The 25,654-nt window shown below is 34.1% G+C and overlaps 1 protein-coding gene across 4 annotated transcripts in view; it reads right to left on the bottom strand.

Annotated features, from left to right (window-relative positions):
* Nucleotides 1–25,654, bottom strand: part of GRIK2 (glutamate ionotropic receptor kainate type subunit 2) — a 933,693-nt gene that overhangs the window by 164,026 nt on the left and 744,013 nt on the right. For all 4 annotated transcript variants that reach the window (XM_072965660.1, XM_072965661.1, XM_072965662.1 and 1 more), the window contains one exon: nt 18,875–19,081. In XM_072965660.1, coding sequence (XP_072821761.1) covers nt 18,875–19,081 — 207 coding nt within the window. The remainder of the gene's footprint in view (nt 1–18,874; nt 19,082–25,654) is intronic.

Below are 25,654 nucleotides of genomic sequence, written 5' to 3'. Positions count from 1 at the left end.
CTATAAACACATATAGACATGCACGTGTGTGTGTACTTGTAATACTACACCAGTTAATTTTTAAAAATTGTGAAGGTCAAGTTTACTTGTCTTACAAATACTCAGAAACGCAACACGATTTATATAGAGGCAACACAAGAACACATCAGAACACTAGCACTATTTGTATGCATATTACATGCTCTACTTTAATTAGGAAATTCAACCTCGCCTATTATAACAAACTATAACGTAAAAAATTTATGCAGAGATGCATGGGAATGAATCTGTCTGTAATGGCACATACACAGAAGTAACATCATTTACTTCAGGCCTTAGAATGACCTAAAACTACTGGCTGGCAAAAGGATTCATCATAATTCAAAAAATTCTTTACACCATGACAGATTGATTTGAAAACAGAAGGACACTGGTTGCTTTGTTACTATGGCTCTTCCTGGCAGTTGTCCAGGGATTACTACCGCACAACCTTACAAACAGCATAGAAATTGACTGTTTTAACAAAGGGTCTCAGCAGGGTCATGAGTGGTGCACATTAATTCTCACTGTGCATTGATGAGCTCCCTTTGAACTTTGCCAAGGTTTAAACAATGGTGACAGGACTCTGGCACTGTCAGAAAATGCGGGCCTTGAACAGTGCTTCAGGAAGGAGGTTTTTTGTTTGTCTGTTATTTGTTTTTGTAGGAAACCACATTTTAATTATTAGACTGGTTAGTAGTTCTCATTAGCTCTGGAGTCTTAAGGAAGCTCGTGAAATATGAGAAGGGAATTTGTGCCACAACTGTCTCCCAAAGAAAAGGATCTAATGTCCTCTTAGATTAATCTTTAAAGGTTATATATTTAAATCCCAAGGTAAGACAAGATCCTGCAAATCTTTCAGTGGTATCATGAGTAGGAAAAATATATAGGTTGGATCACACGAAATTTATGATATTTTAATCTATAAAAATGCCAATTTTATGTTTCAACTTAATATTACTATTTACATAATTAACTGATTTGCCTAAACAATTTTTTAAAATTTTGACTTCTAAATATTGACTTTAGATTGCAGTTTTATTTGTAATGTTGATCCTAAGGTGAGAGAGCATTATACTGTAGTTTTAAACATTAATTAGCTTTTTCAAGCAAGGAAAATCAAACGAAATATTAGTGTGTGTATGTGTGCATATACATATGCATATCCCTGTAACTGATTCATCGCAATTGCTGACTGAGAGATGCTGCTGACTAGTGAATAATATTTTAGGAGAAAGTGATTATAAATCATCTATACTGATTTGTATACATTGCCTTCTTTTATGAATGATATTGACTGGTGTTTATTCAAAAACAGATTGCCTGAATACATTTTTTGATTCACGACTCTGATCATGTTAGATCCTTCAAGACCCGTTCACAATGCCACCTCCCCACACCACCTTTCACATGCCTCCAATCCTATATATTCTTTCCTTGCTCTGCATTTACTCTCCATCCCTCATGCGTGCATCATGACACTTCAATCAATCTCTTATGGTAATTACATATTCGTATCTAGTTTCTGTTCTGCATTATATAGTCTAGAGGGAAATGCTCAAGTCCAGGTCACGTTGTGTCACTGGTAGTGACTAGCACAGAGTAGTGCACAAAGCAGTCCTTCAACAAATAAATGAAATACATGTGCTTCGGGTTTCTTGTTTAATATATTTATTCTCAATGATATTAATCACCTTGCTTTCTTTTTTTATCATTCCCCTATTTTGTTAATAAACTAAACATTAAATTTTTAATTTTGATGATCTCCCATCTGGGGATCGGGCCCAGGAAAATGTCATTTCCCTAAAAAATGAAGCTGATGATAACAAAATCCAATATATACTGAAAGGGACTAGGTATTTGTAGAAATGTCTCACCAGCCACATTTCCAGAAGAATTAAATGATCAGAAGGGTAATTTTAATTCAGAACAACTAAAGTAAAGAAAATATGAAGCCAAAGACTATGAGCTGACTTTTGCACTGAGGACATTTGCAATCCTCTAATCCTCATAGGCTAGAGCTTGAGGTTTGATAGGCAAGAAGCCAAAAGCAGAAGATAAGGCCTGGGTCCCCTGCAAAACGCAAAATGAAAGATTGGAGACTTCTGTACAAAACCAACAATCCTAGGACACTCATATTCAGTGAGTTATCTAGAATAAAGCCCATTCCATCGAAGTAGATGGTGGGGATCCTTGCCTGATTTAGACTTGCCCTTTCTTAGATGACAGTAAAAAGAAATATGCCTGCTCTGAGAATTCCTAACCACAGATCCATCCTCAAATGGTGATCTCAAAACAGACAAACAAAAATCAAATCCAAATTTCTGTTAATAGGTTCTGGATTGGTTGTGTCACTAAATACCTGTCAGAAACTAACATAAAATTTATCTGGTGGAATTCATATTAATAAATGTCTCAAGTGTTTCAAAAGATGATGTTTCAGGATTATGTATCGTCTAACAGTAAAATATCTGAAAGAACCCAATGAAAAACCTCATAGCAAGAATCAGTAAAAATAATAAATTACAGAATCATATACTCAAGAATGCAGATATTAAAATTATCAATATATATAGCATAAAATAAGTATGTATATTACATTTAAAAGAATAAAAGAAAAAAACACAAAACTCAAAGAGCAAAAAACTATGAAAATGACAAGTGAGACTTATAAAAAAAGTACCTAAAATGTCTTTTAAAAGTAAAAATTATTATAAGATAAAAAATTCAATGAATTGTGCTATAGATTAGAAAAGCTAAAATGTGAATTAGTAAAATGGCAGACATGTTAGAAGTAATTATACAGACCACAGCATAGAGACAAAGAAGTGGGAAAATAGAGTTCAAAAGACATGGAAGTTCCAAAACAAGTCTAACCAGATTTATAAAAGGTGATAACCTCTACGAAGAGTAATAATGACAGAATTTTCTAGAGCTGATAATGTCATGAATCCTTATGTAGACTGTCAATGCAAACTAAGCAAGATATGTAAATGGGAACTCAGAGAATGAAGACAAGGAGATTTTAAAAGCAATCAAAGAAAAAAGACAAGAAAATATGGTGAAATAACAATTGTACAGCTAACTTTACAAGAACAACAATGAAAGTCAGAAAAAACCAAGCCAGTATTCTCAAAACACTGAAAAAAATAACTAATAACTTAAAATTATATTTCAAAAAACTGTTAAGAATAAGGGTGAAATAAAGACATTTCCAATGAAAAGAAATGGAAAGTGTTAAGAAAAAGAATTTACTACCAACAGAAAGCCATTACTAAAGTATATATTATAGGAAAAAAATGACCCCACAGAAGGTCTGTGATATAAGAAGGAATTGAGCATAAAGCAAAAGGATGTGTTAAATGTGTTCAGTCTAAACAAATATTGGTTATACAAAATAATTGTATCAATGGCTTATTTGTGATACTAAATAAAATTCAAGTTAGAAGTAAAATGATAGTAGATGTCAGCAGTTTAAGCTTTCTAAGGTCCTTGCATTGTTTTGGAAAAAGATAAACTATTGATTTATTGATAGCTTGTTAAGTATGCTTGCTAAAGTAGCCACTAAAATAATAAATCAAAATAAAGCTTCTACCTCCAAACTAATAGAGGAAAAAAGGAATGAGACTGAAGAAAGTCCATGCAATCCAAAAGAAGTCAAGAAAAAAGAAATGGAGCAAATTTAGATGATAAAAGTGAAACTGTCCTAAGAGAGATTATCAATGTGTTACTAATCTCTTGTCAATTTAATCAAGAAAAGCTGTTGCTTCTTTAAAAAAATATGATCGCTCACTTAATAGTACTGAACATTCTTGAGATAAAATGTTTGTGGTAGTCTGCCTAGTAAAATGAGAGAAAAAAATAGTAGATGTAGGTTTTTATCCTCAATAAAGGATGCTCTGGTTCTTAATGCCCTGTATCAGTACTTAGGAAGAAATATTACCAGAGTTCAGGACAAGAGATCTGATTACCTGGGTTTTGTCCTTTGATTTCTAAGTTGATTTTATTTGCACCTATGGAGTAGAATTAAGAACACTGGGAAACACTGATCCCTGTTACACTCACATAAAAATTAATATTCTGGTTTCAAGATCAATTTTGTGTGGTTAGTTAGCTCAGTAACTCCTGAACGACTGCATAATAAGTAGTGGAGACTTGAATAACCAAGAACCAGACCCAGAGTCAAGAGATCTCCACTATGGAATCACTGGTTTGCACGGGTGGCTCTGCTGAGCAGTCTTGTCAGTTCTAAACATGTTCAACTTAATCTTATCCTTAGTGCATGAAGCACAGCTCAGAATTCAGCTTATTATCAACATATCTTTAAAAATACTGACTTTCAGAGTATTCAAATGTTGGTTGAAAATAGACATGAAATTTACTTAGTCTTTGTAGGAAAGGAGGTAACGTGTATTTCAGGAAGTTTGAAATAAATAAAAGATCACAGGAAATAAATTTAAGAAGTTAGGTGAGTTACAATGTGAGGTAAGTACATGACTCTCTGGAGGAGATGGGAGGTGGGGACAGGGTGAATCAGTCAACAGATACCCATTTGAACCTATGAAAAAAAATGAGAGTCAAAATGTATGGTTATTGAGCAAATGTTTGCAGCATTTCAAACACAAACTTTCGGGAAAAAAGTGGTAGACATGAATTTCATATTCCTGGGTGATTGTGATGTGAAGTATAAAGCTATCATGAAAGCACTGACGGATACAAAATATTCAACTGGAGTTTGGATTATGTTCACTGCACTACAGTGTGAAAAAGTGAAATACACGTAGTGCAGTCTAGAAATCTTTCCATCCAAAAAGATTGTATTAAGGTGCTTAAAAGATAAACTCTCAGATGATCAGGATGACTTGATTTCCTAACAAACTGATGCTAAAATTGTTACTTTTATACTGGAATTTGACACAACATTGTAAAATGATTATAAATCAATAAAAAATGTTAAAAAAATTCAGAACCTTTAAAAAAAATTGTTACTTTTATATCAATGACTTATAGTGCACACAATATTTCTATTCTTCTTCCCTGAGGACAAGCTCTCTTTCAATAGTGCCTTAGGTAACCAAGTTTCATTTAATTTATGTAAACATAATTGTGACAGCTTTAACTTTTTGTGTACCTGCGGTTTTTGGGGATATAAGTACAAAGGTACTTTCTTTGTCTGAGTGTCTTATCCTAAGTGTTCTCCTTAGCTCATGCCCTCCTGTTATTTCATCATGTATTACCTGATATATCTGGTGATATTTAAGAAACTTTGGAAAATGACTTCTTATGTGTCTACATTTCCTAATGCTTTCATCTATTATTCTGTAGCTATGACTAATTTCTCCATTTTAAAATTCTAACTTTTAGTAAGTTCAACAATCTTACCCGAAATTATCTCTTTCAGAAGGAATCTGAGATGATACCATAGCTATGGTTTAGCGTAATCACAGGTGTGATGTGAAGTTTATTGCACTCCCCGAGGGTGCAGAGGAGTAGAGGCTAGGTGGACAATTTATAGCCATCTATTTATTCTGCAGACATTTACTGACCATCTCCACCCTGTGTGAGGCCCAGTGGTGGGTGTGTGGGAGACACTAAGAGGAACGTTGAAATCATCCCTGTCTCAGTTAAGACACTGACACCTCCACGGAGGAGACAAGGCATGTACTTTAATAGCCAGAATCTGATGGTTGGGGAAATTCATTTGTGCTGTATTTCTATTTATAAAGTAATTTTGGAAGTGGAATTGTCCAAATTGATCAGTGGGGAAATAGAACTGATTTCTTTAACAAATAGTCATTAAAAATCTACTGTGTATTAGGCACTGTGCTAAGTCCTAGCGATGCAGTTTCTCCCAGAGCTTATATTGTAATTGAGAGAGAAGCCTGAAGATATACCTATTGAAAAACAGAAAGTGACTTTAGAAAAGATATTTGGACTCTAAATGTTGCTAAAAATTAATGTAAAGTGAACAAAAGGAATTTAGTGTATAAGAAAGTATCAAAGTTAATTGTTTCCGTGGAGAAGAAAATACAAAGACATAAAAAGATAGTTTTGTATTGTCTAATACCAAACTAAATGCTATCACATGAACAGGTAAATATATTTGTGCTTGAATACATCTTCCAACAATCCAGGTTGGACAATGTTTAAAAAAATTGGATCAGAAATATCATAATTAAATATGCAAAAAAATTAATTTCTTCCCTTCAATGGCTTTATCTTTAGCAAATTGAATGTCCCAGGGGAACCAGGGAACCTTAAATGTAATCAGAAATGACCAGGAAATTAAATTATATGGGTAAAGACACATGATTTTAGCATAAAACAACACTGCTTAATGTTCATGTAATTACGTAATACCAAATAAATGCATTCTCAACAGATTGTTCTTAATCAATAAAAATAAACCTACCAGGCAAAGAGATATATAAATCTTTTTTTATGTTAATCCTGTCTTCAAAAGTTTTCTGAATCACATCAGAGTTTATCTTGAATTGTTTTTCAGTACATTTAAATAAATCTGACCAAGTTGTAGTTCAATGTCTTAGTCATGTGTGATGTTATATAAAACAGCATCCTTCAGGTAGAACTAGATGCTAAAATTAAATTAACTGCAGCACTAAAAATAGGGTATTGGATAAGCCATCTGTCATTTTCTTGCAGTTTAAATTTAAAGACTTCCTTGATCCTCTTCCTCCCAGACAGGATTAGATATATACCCTGCAGGTTTCCCAAAATAACTAGGGAATATCCCTATTATTGCATTATCTGAAGTATATGAAAATTATTTACCTGCTTATCTCACCTAGGAGATATTTATCTTTTTTATCTTCAGTGCCTAAAATTGTGATGGACACAAAAATGCTGACTTACTGGTATTGGATTATACTTCCACTTAGGGGCATCATGAACAGTATCATTTTTTGGCAGTTGTACTATTTGCCTTACTCAAATTTACTTTGAAAAGCAATTCCACATAACATGTTGAAAGGAAAATACAAAGTTAACAAAAAATGATGTTTGTTCTATTAAGAAAATTCATGCTATGGTTGTACTTTTAAAATTTTTTAGCTTTTGCTTAGGACTTTGTTTTGTTATTGTTTAGATTTGTTTTATGGTCTAAAGAAATTGTCGCCTTTAGAAATGCCACATTTGTTTATATCTCTTTTCAGTTGCATTTATTCTGCTTTTCTGATAATAATAGACGCAAATCAGTGTTCATTATTAAATAACACCATATAACACAGAGAAAGAAATTTTCCAGCCCACTGCTTCAGTAGTGTCACTGTAAATACACTCTCTGAATCAAATACAAACTTCTTATTATTGAACTCAAACAGCTCTAGATTTCTGATATGCTCATATGGGAAATTTTCTCCCAGAATACCCTTGTCCTTAATTTACTTTTCTACTTTCATTTTTATGTAATACTTTATTTGTTTGAGTTGTCATCAAATTCCCAACTTCAAGCCTTCTCCATTCTAATCTGCTTTCCCCTGTTCATTTAAGAGGCTTTTAAAAAGCTTTGTTTTTTAAATAAGACTTTTCTGACTATGTCAAGGAAACGTTTCAGTGCCCTGCAGTGTAAGACTGATTAGTTATATGCTGTTTTGTCAGGGGAAAAATTATGTATAGCACGTATAGGACTGTGCAGGAGTTTCTATATATCTCTAGAAGTCTCTATAATCCCAATTTAGCATTTTGCTTCCTCTTAAGCTTCAAATTACGTCTTTGTGCTATTTTTTTCCTGGTGATATTTATGTCTGAAACATTTATTTTACCAATATTTTAAGTATTTTAAATTCAAGAATCTTGTTTGAAGAACTAGCAGTATTCATGGGGGATATTTATTCAATAACTTATTATATAATTGCAAAATAAAATAATCCTTAGTGCTGGTTTTTGTTATATTACAACTGAATAGCAAATAACCAAAAGATCATCATTAAGGAAATAGTTTATTTTAAAATTTTTGAGACAGCATCAAAACTTAAAGCTTTATAAAAATGTTTCATATTTAAAAACCACTTAACTATTTCTTACTGCAAAACTACATATAGGGAAGAAAATTCTTTATTAACACCTAACATGCCTTATTTGCTTTTTTTAAAAAAGTAAAATAAAACTATTATATTTTAGAGATATTGTTAATGCTGTAGTTAGCAATGGGTCTCCCAGAGTAGACATTCAATAAGTGGTTGATAAGTATGAACTATAGTATAATTTCCAGTGACTCACAATCTGTTGGATAATATAAATCAGGGTTAAACTAGTCTCTGATCTCTTCCTTCAGGAGTAATTTCCCCAATAGTTTTGTTTCTGAACTATTTGACAGTACATTTGTACTTTTAACAACTTCTGTTTAAATCTACTTAAGAAAAAATTTCAGTCTAGAGAACAAATTAGCCCTTTTTAACATGTCATGTACTCGTCCTAGTATCTAGCTCTAATGTCTGAGTGAATAGTCACAAGAGTTCTCAATTTGTTTTCTAAGTTGCTTTTTTCAGAGAAAGGAAATTTATTAACAAATATGTCTAGCAGATTATTTGGTTGTGTATCTTCATGAAAAGAGTAGAAGAAATTCAGACGTTTACTTAAGTTGAGTCCAACCAGTGTGGTCTTAAAGAACAAAATGCAGGTGGGTGAAAGAACTGAATTTGAAAAACAAAAACTTTTAATAATAGAATGTCTTAATGAATTTCAGCTAAGGAAGAATTTCCCCTAAAAAGAAAAAAAAACATCACAATTATAAAGCAAAAAGTAAATGTGACAAACAAACTTTCAAACATCCATACAAAGCACACACGAACACACAGACACATAACACATACTTTAAACAAAATAAAAGATGATTCTAACTAGGGAAAATATTTGCATTATTAGTATTCAGAAAATATAACTATGTATCGATAAGGAAAGGCAAAGGAAGTAAAAAGAAAATTCAGAGAAGGGGAAAACTAAAAAGTCAATAAATATGGATCAGGGAGAAGAGGCTAGTAATCAAGGAATTACAAATTAAAGCAATGGGATTCCATGTGTCTCCAGACTGACCAAATTCAAATAGTGAGACTCCCAAGTTACTGGTTTTGCAAAGAAACAGAAACTCTTATAAACCACTGGTGGAAATATAAATTGGTGAAACAATTGCAAAACAATATTTTCAACATTGTTCATTCAATATTCTCATTCATCTAGTGAAACTGAAAATATACATAGACTTTGACCAACAATTTCTTTTTCAGTACATCTCTTAGAGAAGTTCTTGCATAGGTGATCTAGAAGACAAGGCAACAAGACAAGATGTGGCTTTTCAAGACAGCAATAGTTTTCACAGCCTAACACTGGAAATAAGTTGAATCTCTCTCAGTAGGGACTGGCTAAATAAAAATGGTACACTAGTACCAAATACTATTGAGAAATTTATACAAAATAGACCAAGAGAATACCAAATTTATGTGTGGTTGCAATCGGGAGGGATGAGAGAAATGTAATTTTATTTTTCGTAATTGATTTGGAAATTACTAAAGTGAGAGATCTATGGTGAGTAAGGGACTTCAACATTATCTGTAATGTTTTATAACTTTTATATTAAAAGAGAGAAACATGAAGCAAAGTCAGCAAACATGTTTGCAGTTGCCACTTTTGCGTAATGGGGATTATAAATAAATTTGCACTTCCATGTTTTATTTTTCCTAAAATTTAAGAAAATAATATTAGTGATAATAATATTACCCCCATTCAATGCCTTTAACTGAAAAATACCAGAGTACTTCCACTAAAGTTGAGACAACATTGCTATTGAAATTCAAAGCCATGGCACAAGTCAATTCCCAGTTTGATTTAGCCTTTCCATTTTTATAATAATACCTGGAGACTTTTTAAGTTCCTTGAAAAACAGATGTTTGAATTCCTCCCTAGTATGTATATAAAGAACAATCAGGAGGCAAGGCAAAGTATAGTGAGGTCTTCTAAGGCTCATTTATGAATCATAAAAAGCTTGATAGTGTTAAATACCAATTACATTGTTGAGGAAGCTTGCTGGGAAGCGTTCATGCAGCTGGAAAACCGTAGCATCACTGGTCTTCTTAAAAATTATGCAAGATAATAGGGAATTAGAGCCTAACAGACTTCCCATTTTGCCATAGTTATTCTACAAAATAAAACAGAATTTTCTCAGTCTTTTTTTAATCTGTCAAATGATCAAGTTGTTTGTTTGCTTTTAAAATTTCAACAGCTCCTGAAGTTATTTTTTAAAAAAAGAGCTTCATTAAAAGGAAAAGAAAAAAAGCTTTTATTGACCAACCCACTCTCTTACCAACCACAAAGGGTTAATAATGATATTAAAGCAGAAGTCACTTTAAGCACAAAAAGGTTGCAAAGTTCTTTGGTATCTCTAAAAGAGCTAAGCAACAAATGAACACTTCTCCTAGGCTAATCTAAACAATTCTAATGAGCTGGAAGGGCTGAGACCATGGCTTTAAAAATCTCTCATTTTTAGTTGTTGATTATTTTTTTTAAAACTACCCTTTTCCTCTCATAATATTATAGCAAATGTTGCCAATTATTGGTTTTAAATTAATCATGGTTCATCCATAATCAAACTCATAGTGTTGACTAGCCAAGATAAAGCAACATGAAAGAAAGCATTTGGCACCCCCTTTTGATATATTAACAGTAATAATAGTAATAAAAACAAAAACTTGTCTTGTTTCCTATTTGCCAAGACCTGCATGATATACTCATGTCTCAAGTTAGAATCAGCTTCTCAACTATGACTTGAAGACTCCTTAAATAGTCCAGTCATAGAACTTAACTCAATTCCTATGTTTGCACACCAGGTTAAGTAGCAGTTTTTGACTAGACGTTAGGTTTTCTTTTTTCTTTGTTTTTAAATCTGAGTCTGTGTACATTAGAGCATCCATCTGTGTCAGGAGCTTTCACACAGTAAGTCATGAGACCCACAGTGGGTTCAGCATCACAGTCTAACAACATTTAAATTGTTCTTTCTTCTTGTCATGGTCTTCCTCCCCTTCCCTGTATTTCCCCCATCTATCCTCCATCTCTGCTGTCCCACTGATGCATCTGACAAAGTTAAAAATGGCTACAGAGCTGCTCCACTCTCAGATATTAACACTGAATCCACACCATCATTCTATGAGTATCATTATTCCCATGTACATGTGCCAAAACTGACCTTAAGGCAGAGTAAATAGCTTTCCCAAGGCTAAGCAGCATAGACAGATAGCATCCAAATCCCCAGATTTGCAGTTAGGAAGTAATGCAGGTCTGTGGTGTATGAGTCACAGTACTCCCTCACACATTTTATCAGCATTACGACACTAGGTCAGAGAAGCCCCCTGCAGATTACTGGCTTAAGGGCATGTGGAAATTTGCCCCCAGCTGGGGCTTATTCTGTGTGAAAGATGAAAGGACGAAGAATTTCAAGTAACAAAGAGTATCTGTAATCAAGCAGCAGAAGCAGGAGCTCTACACGTGTTCCAAAAAGTGGGCTCTTCAGACGTGTGAAGAGGTCAGAAAAAGTCTTAGTGAGCAGTGTCCCAACACAGAGCCCTGGAGGTGAACTTTAAACAGGTGACAAAGTAAGAGCGCACAAGCCACTAGATGTCAGGGAACAGTGAGAAATAAATGAAAGGTCAACGTGAGTACTTGAAATATTATACCTCAATCTGTCGGTATCTCTGCAATACTTTGAGTGGGACAGCTTTGAGAAGACATTAGTGATTAAAGAAAAATCTGACTATAAATGTGTAGGTGGATTCCTAAAGAAGAGCCAGGAAGTACATAATAAAGACATAACGAGGTGGCAAGAGTCTGAACTAGGTTGGTAGGTGTAAAATTGAAAGGTAGGGACAGATCTGAGGTCTATTTTTAACCTGCACAAACAGAGATTTGACATCCTGCTTTATTAACTTATGTATGGATGTTTACAAGCATAAATCTTCCTGAAGTTCCCCACTGCCAAGGCAAATACCACCAGAGACTGGAAAGTAATTCAACTGCCCTTGTCTCCTTCAAGTAGTCCCATAATACTATGTGCTACTAGCTTATTGCAGCTTAGGTGTTTTCCTTCATGCTTATGAATAATTCTAGTTGGATTTATAAATAATGTACAACAGTTATTTCATGAGCCCACAAATGAGTTATTAGCCATAAGGAATACACAGCCCAAAGCTGCAAGGAAAATGTATGCCCAGCTTAACACAATAGTTGCATAAGAAAGTTTCATTTCTACTATGTCAGGTTCAATAGCTAAGCTTGCTTTTAGGAATGAAAAAACTGATGAAATATTTCATAAAGTATTATACAAAAAAGTTATGATGCTTTAATTTCCTGAGGAAAATATGTCACTGTTTATTTCTTTCTTTGGTCCTTGAACAGACACTTTCACTGGGACCCTTGGAAGACAACATAAGAATAAGAGCATTTGGAAAATTTATAGCATAATCTCTAAGGAGATGGGGCTTTGAGTTTAACATTTGTTGTGTAGCACTGTGGACCATTTGTGTCATTCTTTCAGTAAATATTCTTGAATACTGAACACTTTGTGCCATCTAATTATTTGTGTCTCTTAGTTATTTTCAGTATATGCAAAGCAAATGAATACTACTATAATATACAACAATGCAGAGGATGGTGGATGCAGTGACCTGATATGATAAAATTGTGTCCTGATTTAGATTTTAATCAGTTTGATAACTCACAGAAATTTTCAGCTGTTATAACTGCCCAGTGAATTTCAAACAGAAGGGCCCAGGTCACCAATCATCAAAGAAACTCAAACAATGGTCAGCCTGATAGAAAGACCTCTTAGAGTTAAAATATTTAAAAGAGTAGGTCATCTATATTAAGGAAAAACTGCATACATTCCTCTTTTACTGGAAATTTTTTATCTTTTGAAAAAAAACATTTGAGAATTGCTGGTTTAAAAGATGCCAGCCAGGAAAATAAGTCTGTTAACAGTGTCATACCTATAACTCAAATTTGACACAATACCAAACTGAGAAATAGGTATAAGGATGTCCAGAAACATGTTGATTTTTCTAATAATGACTTATTTCATATATAGATAATATTATATAGTAATTTTGAAAAAATTAGATGCCCCTGCTTTGCTAAACATCATTGTACTCTTTAACCTACCTATTGCTAATTTAACAGTAAATCTGATTCTCTATTAATTCTTCTCTATGTTTAATTAAGTCTAATATAAAACTGCCATTCACAAGACATAGGTCATTTAGGTAGGAAAGCACTGAGATATCTGAACATTGAAGGTTCCAATGAATACATTTTACGTTAAATGTAACACTGATTTTACTTACTATGGTTCAACAAATTTAATATCAATAGCAACTATAATCCCCACACCTTTCTCATTGTAATAGTATCTGAATGTGTTACTTCTAGTCTTCTACAGGAATATTCATAAACACAGTATAGTAGAAAAGACAGAATAAGTAAGAGAACACAAAGTTTGAATTTATTAGTTATGTGTCCATTTATTATCTATTATGTCAGTCATTGCATTGGAAATATATATATAGTTCCTAATTATTAATATATTATCTCTACTTTATTTTTTAAAAAACTAAGACTGAGTTTAAAGCAATGTGCCCAAGGCACATAATCATGTAGTAGAAGAATTATGATTTGAATGAATATCTGTCTTACCAAGTACTTACTAGTAAACCATGTTGTGCAGCCCTGTTGTGGAAATGATGGGGGAAGAAGGTGTTTTCAGGGGAAAGGTTTGTCATTTTCCAAGGACTAATGATGCCTTATGGAGCCACTTTCTTCTAGTACCTTTCTGAGGTTTTATCTTCATATTGCACCACCAAGAACTGTCCTTGGTTAGGTTATAATGAATTTGAGAGACCATACTAAACCCCATGCATTGAAGGTCCTCTCAGGAAGGAAGGATAGAGAAGAAGGTGATAAAATCAACTATTTTTCAAATAAATAGACTTGCAACTGTAAAGGCATATACAAATTAAACATAAGAGATTCAAATTCTCCCTGTTGAAAATAATGGAAGAGACCCCTGTCCTTTTCTTAGAACATTTACTTTAGAAAATTTATAATTCTAAGTTCTTTCTCTCTGTTTCTTTCTTTGAATTTATATATATATATATATATATAAATTTATATATATATACATATATTTTGAATTTATATATATATATATATAAATTTATATATATATATATACATAAATCTTTAGAAGTAAAGTAAGCTTCTTGCCAGGTTTCCACCAGGGGATGCCTTTCTCAAGGGCCTGGGGAGTATCTCTTTGAAACGGAGTCACCAAGGAAGAGCATACCCTATCTCTAATTTCCTATGGGAGGACAGAAGCTGAACTTTGGTGGATGAGTGCCTAAAATCTACCTGTTGTCATAAAGATATCAGAAGCTTATTTTTCTATTGTATAAAGCCTATTATCTACCACAGATGGTCACTCCAATTACCAAATAAATCTAATATGAACAATGTGTGATAAATGGTGCTATCAAGACTTCTTCAGGACTGTAAAAAAAAAGTAAGACTTCTTGAGGACTAGTTATTGTTTGTCTTGAGAACATGTATGTAACGGATTATGTCTACTTGGATATATAAAAGGGTGATATTTCTGTCTTTGTAGTCTTTTAGCAAATTGCTTACAGTGTGCATCACATTCTGGTACAATAATAAAAGTATTTTCTTTTTTGTCTGCCTTTATGGAGAGGTTTACTGGATTGAGAGAAGATCTTATTTTTTATCCCCATTACAACACCTGAATAAGCATAGCCTCTTGATGGTTCTACTTAAGAATGTAAGATAGTTCCCTTTCTACTTAACCAAGTAAAGCCTAGAAAACCTAGAAAATGGTCTAGCACATAGCTGGTATAAAATAAATATTACTTGCCTCTGTCCCCAAGTTCACATAAAAATTATAAGTACCATAATTTATAATTGTGGGGTTGACTGTATCCCACAGTTTCAGATATGGACATATGACCCAGGTCTGGCCATTCCAATATCCACTTCCTCAATCCCAGACTGATGGATTAGTTCATGGATGGACACATGGCCCAAGCTGGTCCACTTAACACCCCTCCCACCTCACCCCAACATCCTGCCATAGATGTTGCTGAAACTTTGGCAAAAGGAGATTTCTTTCAAAAGGAGGAGTCTAAGAACCTGGTAAGCCTAGAGTAGAGTTTCTCAATTTCAGCACTACTGACATTAGAGGCAAATGATTTTTGTCGTGAGAGGCTACCTTGTGCATTGTTTACAGGCTAGCGTCTCTAGCATCTACTCCTTGATGGCAGTAGCAGCATCTCCCTTGCCTCCTTAAGTTGTGAAAATACAATGTCTCCTAACGTTGCCGAATGTTTCCTGGAGAAAAAAATTGCCCCTAGTTGACAACCGCTAGCCTAGAGTCACCTTGAGCCACCTTTGTCACCATATGAAAAAAAAAACGCTTAAGAATAAAACCCTTAGAGAAGAGAGTAAAGCCCAGAGACAACAAGGCAGTGAAAGAGAGGCCAATGCATCAATGGCATCCTTTAAGACTCTAAGTCCAAATGTACTTAAAGTGAAAATCACTATTGGATGTTTTCAGTAATGTGGGGCTTTTAAAAATATATATATATATATGTTTGTGTAAGTTATATTTAGACATGTTTCTTACATTTGCAACTGAAATAGCCCTGATCGATATTGTAACTACTATACAACTTAAATGCAAGTAAAGAGAATAGATATTAAGCTGAAAATTATCATGAAGTGTGATAAGAATAATGGTATGGAAATTCTCCCTTGGATCGTTGGCTGAGAAGCCTTGTTGATTTACTCTGTGTAGGACAAACTCCCAATACAGAAAGCAAAGTGGAGAAGGTCTGAGAGCAAATCTGAAGGGTCAAAAAGATTTCCATAAGAGATAAAGCATAACCAAATGGAGAAGGGCTTGTAAATACATTACATAGTTGGTCCTATATCCTTAGCACAATGGAAACTACTCAAAGATTTTATACAAGAGAGGGCCATGATCAGATTTCTCTTTCTGAGACAAGACTCTAGCTGAACCAAAATAGATAGATAGAATTAGAAGGGAAAGAGTCTCATACTGGGAAGCTAATCCATGTGACAGTGGAGATGAGGGCAGCATTCAGAATTGTTTAAGAATCACATTCAATATTCAGTGCAAAAATGACTACTAAATTTTTGGCTTGGGAAACCTGTTGGATTGTTGATGCTGTGTACTGATATACAAAATTGTTGAGAAGGAACAGATTCAGGGAAGATAAATAATAAATTCAGTCTGGAACATGCTTCTTTTGAGGTGCTTATGAAGCATTTAAGTGGAAAATATACCAGAGGTAGTTAGATATATGGGTGTAAAGCTCAGGGCTGAAGATGTAAAATGGTGAAATTTCAGGATGAGAATGGTAATTAAGCTATAAGAGAAGATAATCTTATCTAAGAAAGGTAAGGAGTGGGAGAAGTTCAGGGTGTTGATCTGATTAGTAGTTCAGTTATTGCTTTATATATAAATTAGCATATTCATGAACATGTAAATTAAGCTGAGGTTATACAAAGAAAAATACACCAACAACAGTCATCATTCTAATTTAATGTGACTTATGCTAAACATTAAAAACCAAGGCTAAGCCAACAATATGAGACATGAGGAAGTGTATACTGAAATAGGACAGAACTCCAGCAAGGAAAAAGTAGAAGGTGAAGTGACAGATATGGCACGGAGAAGAATAAAATGATTCAATAACTGATCTTGATCAGTGGTCTCCACTCAATATCAAAAATAATTTTTGAGAAATAAATATCAAATGTTAATACCTTCCTTGCTATTCCTTCACTTGGTGTGCCATTATCTTGTATGCCATAGCTCTGAATTTTATACCCTAATCTTCATTTTCTTCTCTATAATTTTCTTAAAGAAATACATAGATAAGAAATCAAAAAGAAACCAATCCTAGAAACCTAAAACTTCTAATCAATTTTAAATCTTAAAAAGCTTAATTAAAAGAGCATTAGTTAAGCACACAGGACAAATACATGCATCAAAGCACTGGTGATATAACATTTTTGTGTTCTAACTAAAGCCTCACATAAGCTACTTATTCACAGATTCTGTAGTGAATATCTGTTGTATTGGTCTGTGCAGCATCCATTCCAGTTTCTTCAGGTATAAATACCTTGATTTTCCTTTGAAAACCCAGAGTTCCCCAACTCTAGATCTATGTGGTTTTAAAGCGGTTGACCTTGCCTTCTGGTTTCTTGAGCAAGTATATGCCCTAGGATATCCAATGAGAATACCACTTTCCTCTAAATAGGATCATTAGTTCAGGAATTACTTTATGACCTAGGTAAGGTCAATAAAACCAAATCTGAAACTTTTGATAAAATTATAGGTTTCTGGTGCTGTATTTGTACCTGGATGGTTAATCTAGAACTGCTGGTGGCAATTGTTCTTGCCACCTATTGGGAGGCACATGTCTCAGAGTAAGACAAATATAAGGAAGTAAAAGCTAAACTGAGGCAAAAGAAACTAAATCTTGATATTCTAAATCCAGCCAAGTCCACTTCTGGACTTCTCAAAGATGCAAACTAATGAGTTACTTAAACCATCTTAAGTCAGGTTTCTGACAGTTACTACTATAATAGAAATTAACATACGGCTTAAGGTTTTATATTTGATTCCAAATTATCACCTTCTAATAAATTTTACAAAATTAAAATTTAAGCAGAATTTGTCGGAAATAACTGATCAAGTGTAAAAATTTAGGATCTTACTGAATAAATTCCAAATCATTAAAAGAAATATGTTGAAAATTTGAAGAAAAAGAAATTTTTGAAATAATGGTTTGTATTGTTTTTTGCATCTAACAATTGCCTTATATGTTTTTCTTGACTAGTAGATAGATAGATAGATAGATCTCCCTTATTCTCTTATTCTTCACAATGAGCTTTATAATTAATAGCAAAGTATTTTCAAAATGCTTTGAAAACTGCCTATATTTGCTACTTCTGTAGGTAATAATTTTTTATTTAGGATACAGTTCACAATGATTTTTACAAAGACAATTATTTTTATTATCTTGTAGAATTCTTAACAATAATTATATGCCTTAATATTGTGGAGAATGTCAAAATAAACTTAAAAGTTGCAAAACACGAAGTCATATACAATCTTACGATATTGAAAAGATAAGAGTTTATTTCACATAGATGAATTAATTAATACTACCAACTGAGAAATTATGAAGTAATGCTTTCCTGATTAAGAAGGAATGCCTGGCTTATTTAATTTAAAAAATAAAATGTCTATCCTTCTGCTTCAGTGTGCTTACTATTCTTGCCTTATTTTTATCCAGTACCTTATTCTATAGTTTTAGCATACAGATTTCTCTCATCTCTAGTTGTAAGAAGTATCCTATCCTCACACAGGAAATTTTTACCATGACATTTAGAATTTGTATCACCCATTCTCTCTGTTGATTAGAAAGTTAGCATTGCAAAAGTGAAAAAGATATTCACACATTAGGAAATCACATTCCACTTTACAAATTAAGACAAAAAACTTCAAGATACTAAATCACTAATTACTGGTTAAAGACAGACATCTATCTCTAATAGAAATATATGTATATATACAAAACCCCCTTATCTTTATGTTCAATGGCAAAAATACCATATCCTTTGAATAAAATTATTGAAGGAAATATATACTCAAAATATATTATTAATTTTTGACCTTATTAAGCCCTAACCATCAAAAAAAAGTACATTTTTAGCAATCTTCCAAAGGTAATAAATAATAAGAAAAGGGACTTACATGATCAATTAGTTCACGGACCATTCCGTTCCATTGTCCATTGGCATCATCCTGGGCTCCATATTTCCCATCCTCCACAAGTCTAATTTCGTATGTAAAGCCAAGGATTGTAGATAACTCTTTGAGGAGGTCAATACAATAGCCCTCAAATCGATCATTCCCATAAAGAGGTTTGTCAGACTTCTTAAATAAGACATAGGGTTCTTCCTAGAAACAGTGAACATGAAGGTAGGATGTATCAGTTAATCATGAAACTTATTATCAGAATTATAACTTACCTTAGTAGACAGAAAATTTCATATTAATTTAGGACAGCAGTAAATTTTATTTTCTTCTAATTGTAATTAATACAGTTTGAAACACTAAGAAGGTAGATTACTTGGAGAATATTTGTGTCTCAGAAGAGAGTATTTAAATATAATAATTTCACCACAACAATGTGATAAAAATATATGCTCCATATCTTATAGCACATCTTATATCACATACAAAAAATAAGACATAATATGATATATGCTATCTAATATGCAATGCTAAGGTATAAAATCACCATCATTACAATACCCCAATTTGAATTATACCATATAATTAATTTCTGGCATGCTCTTTCAGTGGGATCTATTGATAAAAGAATGAAAAAAATGATTACTTAATTGCCTACCATGTGCTAAGAACTGGATTAGGGCCTTTTACATATATTATCACATTTTGTCTTAAGAGCCATAAAAGTTACAACTGCTAGAATTATAAGAAAGAAAGTAGTAGCTTACTTTAGAATATAGAAGGAACTAACATTTACCAAGTGTTCACGCACTTAGCTAACATTTTATGGAGCACCTACTGAGAGCCAGCCCTCTTCTATGTAAAAGAGAAATCCCTGAGTTAAGAAGTTCATGATATAAAAGAGGAAATCAATAATAAGTGCCTAAACAAACAGAACGCATAACTTACAGATGCTGATGAGTGGTATAAAAACATAAACCCGAGCAATAAGATGTAGAAGAACCACCGGTAACTGGCACGATAAGAAGACAAAATTGAGTAATATATCTGGAAATCTTTTCTGAGGAGATGAAACATACCCTAGAACCTGAAAGATAAGAAGGAGTCTAGCCATTTGAAAATCTGAAAGAAGAGCATTTCAGGCCAAGGATGGAGCAGTAAAAAGCTTGAGATCAATATGACACTGGGGCGTCCTGGAAAAGGACAACAGCCATCAATAGGATTGAAGTCACATCCAGTATGTGAGGGAATTAGTTGAACAAGGTGAGAACGAAGAGAAAGTGAGGAGCCAAATCCTGTAAGGCTCTGCAGAGCAGGTCCTATTAAAGACTGTGTGTTTAACCATGTGCTAAGAGACTCCATGTATCAGTCTATTTTCCTGGAGCAGGCGGAGCACGGTGTGGCAGACTCTGCTATAAGTAAACCAGGGTGCAGTCGGCTCTATTACTTACTTTTTGACAATGGGCAAAGCCTCTAGAAGCTGCTCTCTTAGGGAAAGACACTGCAAAGGGAAAAAGCTTAGGAGGCCATTGTGCCAGTTCATCTATGAATGTGATCACCTTCTTCTCAACCCCTGGAGAACAACAGTCATCTCATGATGGCCATTAGACCCAAAGAAGTTTTGGACAAACAGCAATGTGTCAGCTTGCCCATACTCATTTGAGAAACAAGATTACTTCTGTCTTTCTTCCCATCCCTACCTTTGACCTAGTTTTCCCCTATTGTTCTATTGACACTCTGCCACAATGGGAACTCCCTCTCAGGACCCTGTGCTGCTCCTTCTCTTCTGCCTTAGTCTAAATGTAGATAACACTTAAGACGTGGTTATGGTCCCTCTCCCTTTCGTTTCTTAAAATTTGTCCCTAAGTGATCTTACCCATATACTTTAATTCAATAACATCTTTATGCTGATGACCCCAAAATTTATCTGACCCAGACCTCTCCAAGTAAGTCCTGGGCACACATAGCCAGCAGCACTTGTAAGCACCACTTAACGTCTTAGGGACATCTTACATCCCTTCATTCCCACATGGAATTCCTTTCCCCAAAACTTGTACACCTTTTCAATTTTCTCCACTTTCAGAAAACAGGAACCTTTCCAAAACCTTTCCAGTTACTCAGGCCAGCACTGATGCATCATTCTTGCTTCCCTTTCTTTTAATTCACTCACTACAGAGCAACAAAAATGATCTTCTTAAAGTGTACACTGAGTTATATCCCCCACACCCATAGATTGCCAATACATTTACAATAACATTCAAATTCCTTCCCATGACCCCTGAAATCTATTGTTCTACCATTTGCTTTCATCTTGATAAATGTTTCCAGCACTCACAAAATTGATCAAGTCAAAAGCCAAGGAATCACTCTCACTCTGTCCTAACCTTTGGCAATCCTGTAAGTTCTTCTGTCAAAATGTATCCGGAACTCATCCATTTCTTTCCACCATCCCTGCTACCACCATGGTTCATATGGTCTTTAGTTTTTATCTAGATTCCTGTAGTAGCCTCCTACCTCTCCTTTCCATTTACATGTCCCCACAGTCCATCTTCCTCAGAAAGCCACAGAGGTCTTGTGAAGAGTAAATATGATTTCATCATGCATCTGCTTAAAACCCAACAGTGGCTTTCTATTGACTCGAGAATAAAAGCAAAACTGCTTTCCCTGGCCTTCAAGGCCCCGACCACCTTCCTCTCTAGCCTTAGCATCTCATTTCTCTCTCTCATTATGTGCAGATACACTGGACTTGTCCTCAAGCTTGCCAAGCTCATTCCAGATTTGAGGTCTTTGCAATGACTTTTTTCTCTCCCTTTCTGACTGGGAGGACCTTTCCTAAGATTTCACGTGGCTGTTTCATTCTCATCATTCGGGTCTCTGCTCAAATATCGCTTCTTCAAAGAAAATAAACTATAAAACAATTATCTCCCCCTTCTAGGTTACTCTGCATGGTTTCAGCTTGCTTTGTTTCCTCACAGCCCAATCTGAATTATGTATGCATGTATGTATGCACGTACACATGCATGTATGTATGTATATGTGTATTTATTTACTGGTGTGTGTGTGAATTTCTTTCCTTACTAGAATATAAACTCTTGAGTGTAGAGACGTTAGAAATTATGTTCATTAATATATTCAGTGCCTGTAAAAATGCCTGGCAACCAGTTGATGCTCAAGAAACATGTGGCCGATGAACAAAATGTTCATCGTAAAGGTTTATACTCAACCTTTTCCTCTCCAACCTCATCTTCTCTTTAAATTCAATATACCCTGTTTTCTTGCAGTTCTTCAAATACTTTGTTATTTTCTGCCTCAGAGACTTTTTACATACTATTCTATCTGTTTTTAATGCCCTTCAGATGGTAGGCCCCTGGCTTTCTTTAAGGCTCAAATTAAATGTGAAACCTTTCCTGGGCTCTCTATGTAAAGAGAAACCTGCTATTCTCTATCTCAACACTTTATTTTCTCATAATAATTAATCTAATTTCTATTATATAATTTTTGGCTTACTTCTTTTTTGTTTGGCTCAGTCCCTGGAATATAACAACCACATTGATTCTTTATAGTATCTCCCACACCTAACACAATGCCTGCCACATAGTAGGTGTTAGGAAAAGATCAATTAAATGATAAATTAGTTAATTTTCTGACTTATTTTCTCATTTCTGAGTGTGTTTAACCATGCTTTTAAAGTTGTTTTGAGAAATAAACAAATGGAACCTGGTTGATATAAGCTTCTTAATAGTATTTCATTATTTTAGACACAGTAATTTTGATGGATTTTTAATAGACTCTATTTTTACATCAGTTTTAAGTTCACAGTAAAATTGAATGGGAAGTTCAGAGAGTTCCCACATACCCCTGCCACCACACACGCCTAACCTCCCTGACTACCAACATTCCCCAGCAGAGTGACACATTTGCTATTTTTGATGAATCTGCATTGACACATCATTATTACTCAAAGTCTGCAGTTTACATGAGGGTTGCACTTTCTGTGGGTTTTGACAAATATATAAATACATGTAGTATAATGATGTTATATATTTGTACTCAAATATATAATGACCCTATTGAAGTATCATACAGAGTAATTTCACTGCCCTGCAAACATTCTGTGCTCTACCTGTTCATCCCTCCTTTCCCTCCAACCCCTGGCAACCACTGATGTTTTTTATTTTCTCTACAGTTTTCTCTTTTCCAGAACGTCATATAGTTGGAGTCATAGAGTATGTAGCCTTTTCAGATTGGCCTTGTCCATTTGGTAACACGCACTTAAGCTTCCTCCCTGCTTTTTATGGCTTGCTAGCTCAACACTACAAACGTGACAGATACAGACTCCTTCTACCCTTGAGAGTTCATATGATGCCTCCCTGGTCTTCTAGTCCTTAAAGTTAGATAACACATTTCCATTGATCACAGTTTAAATGCTCTTGTTACCTTGGAAGAGGAGAAAGCCCTGCAGCTAAACAACTTTCTCGTGCTGGGTATTCACATTTCAGGCATATTCAGGTGCCTCTTTTCCTGCTTATCTCACGGCAACTGTTGAATATTTTTACTATAATATTTATCATGTGGAATAGGGAGTGCTGATTTACATATATATCTTCTGAACTAGACTTGAGCAATTTAAATGGCAAGATAGGTTCTTAAATTTGTATCAAGAGTGCCAAACATCACCAGGCACATAGCAGGCTTGCAAATAAAATGACTGCTGTGATAAACTGAATGGAAATGGACTGCTCTGGTCAACTGGGGAAGCCAAGGGAACTTGGAGGAAAGAAATCATAACACAGTTATGTTTCCCAATGGGGTCTGGGTATAGTGGTAATAAATCCTTAGGTTCCTAACCCGTGGACAGAGGGTTAGGGACTTCAGAAGAACATATCATGTTCCCCTAAAAAGGAGGGGTCAGCTAGAGAATTTTGAGCTGGTGGAATGGGAGTCAAAAGAAGCATGGTGGTACAATAGATTAACTATCAAATTCATGCTTTGGTTTCAGTCATTTTTTTATTTACAAGCAAATAGATGTGTATTTTTAAAACTTAAAAGTCACAAAGATTGACCCTTTTCAAGCTCCATGCACTAAGAAATAGCACTATCTAACATTTTCCAAGTGCCCACACTGTTCTGAGAACTTTCCCTGAATTAACTCATTTATTCAACAATACAGCATGTGAGGTCAGTGATATTATTATTTCTATTTAACAGATGAAGAAACTGAGGGCGGAGTGCTAAGTATTTTGCCTAAAGTCAACAGCCAGTATACAACCTAGGTAGTCAGGTTACTGGATTGCTCACCATTACACTGTACTTCCCAAACTAAATGGCTCCTAGTGATTGTTTCCAAACCTCATATGAATGCATAATTACACATAGCTCATCAGATAACTTAATCTGTATTGTATGGCATTATTTTTTTTTCAATCAACTGGGATTACCACTGTGCCAATATACAGCATGCAAAATAGTGATACATCTACTAATTGAGCAATGTAATCAAAACAACATTGTAGGACAGAAAAGAAGTCATTCTATTTTCTGCATCATAAATTATCTCCTTTCCAAGTAAGAACACAATTTTTTAACATAAAAGTACTTCAAAAATTTGTAAAAATAGCATTTTTAAGCCCAACAGATTTAGGCAGCAACATACGTGTCTAAAAAATGTTTTTTACTCATTTGGACTATTAAGTCATCATTGTCTCTATTAAAATTTTTTTCCAAAATATCTATGGTATACTTTTCATACAAGCTTATTTGAACACTGGGGGAAAATAAGATGAACGTCAGTAATTACTTGAGTATTTGAGGCATGTGAAAGATAAACGTGCATTCAGTACAAAAGCAGAGCAAAAATTCTAAACATTATTATGGTATTTAAATCTCACTAATCCAGTTTTTTGTAGTAACCATCCTACGTATTAACTTGATTTCCTTTACTTATCAGCTAATAAGAAAAATTCTGTCATAGGCAAATAAATTTGTTGATCCCTGTGAGATTAAAAAGCCTATTTAGATAAATATTTTAAACAGGTTTTCATATCACCAGGAAAAAAATATGTTGTCTGAGTGCATCTTTTTAGTATTTATGGATCTCCACTATGTCTAGTGTCACTCTTCCCATATTTAATTTTGAGAAGTAAGACACACTTTTCCAGCTGTGATTCCTATCTCCAGCTACACTGTGTCACAAGATAGTTTACATCGAGTTATGACTCTCCTTTAGACTCTCTTTCTCTGTTTCACGCAGCACAAGGATAAATAATAACCTCGTGTAAGAAAAGAAAAATGGCACCAGAAGCAATTACTGTACCACATACTGAGTTCAATGAATAATATGATAAAACTCTCCTGGGCAACTTTACTGATTTCTCACATAGACTTAAATCTCGACATCAGCATTTGCTAGAGGTAAAGGCACTTCATTCCACTGGGCTCTGTAATAAGGATTTGTCAGCATTTCCACTATCAACCCCAGTTTTAAGAAACCCAATAACTCATGTATTTTTATCTGCATTAGACTGAGAGTTGGCATAGAATAAACCCAAAATGAAGTTCTGAAATAGTGAAATATGTCTTAAGGTTAAGGGGAACAAAATGTTTTATTTAAATATAATGAAACTTCATATTTTTAAGTGTATAACTCGTATATCTCTCAGCCCTCATCTGAAGAGAGAGAAACTATCTTTTTCATGTATTAACCCTTGAACTGTCATTGTCTTACCCACGATATTCAAAAGCTTAGGGACATAAAAATGCAAATTAATTTTACATGAT

Source organism: Vicugna pacos, chromosome 8 (assembly GCF_048564905.1).
Source record: "Vicugna pacos chromosome 8, VicPac4, whole genome shotgun sequence".
Lineage (NCBI taxonomy): Eukaryota > Metazoa > Chordata > Mammalia > Artiodactyla > Camelidae > Vicugna > Vicugna pacos.
This window is presented reverse-complemented; position numbering and strand designations above follow the sequence as displayed.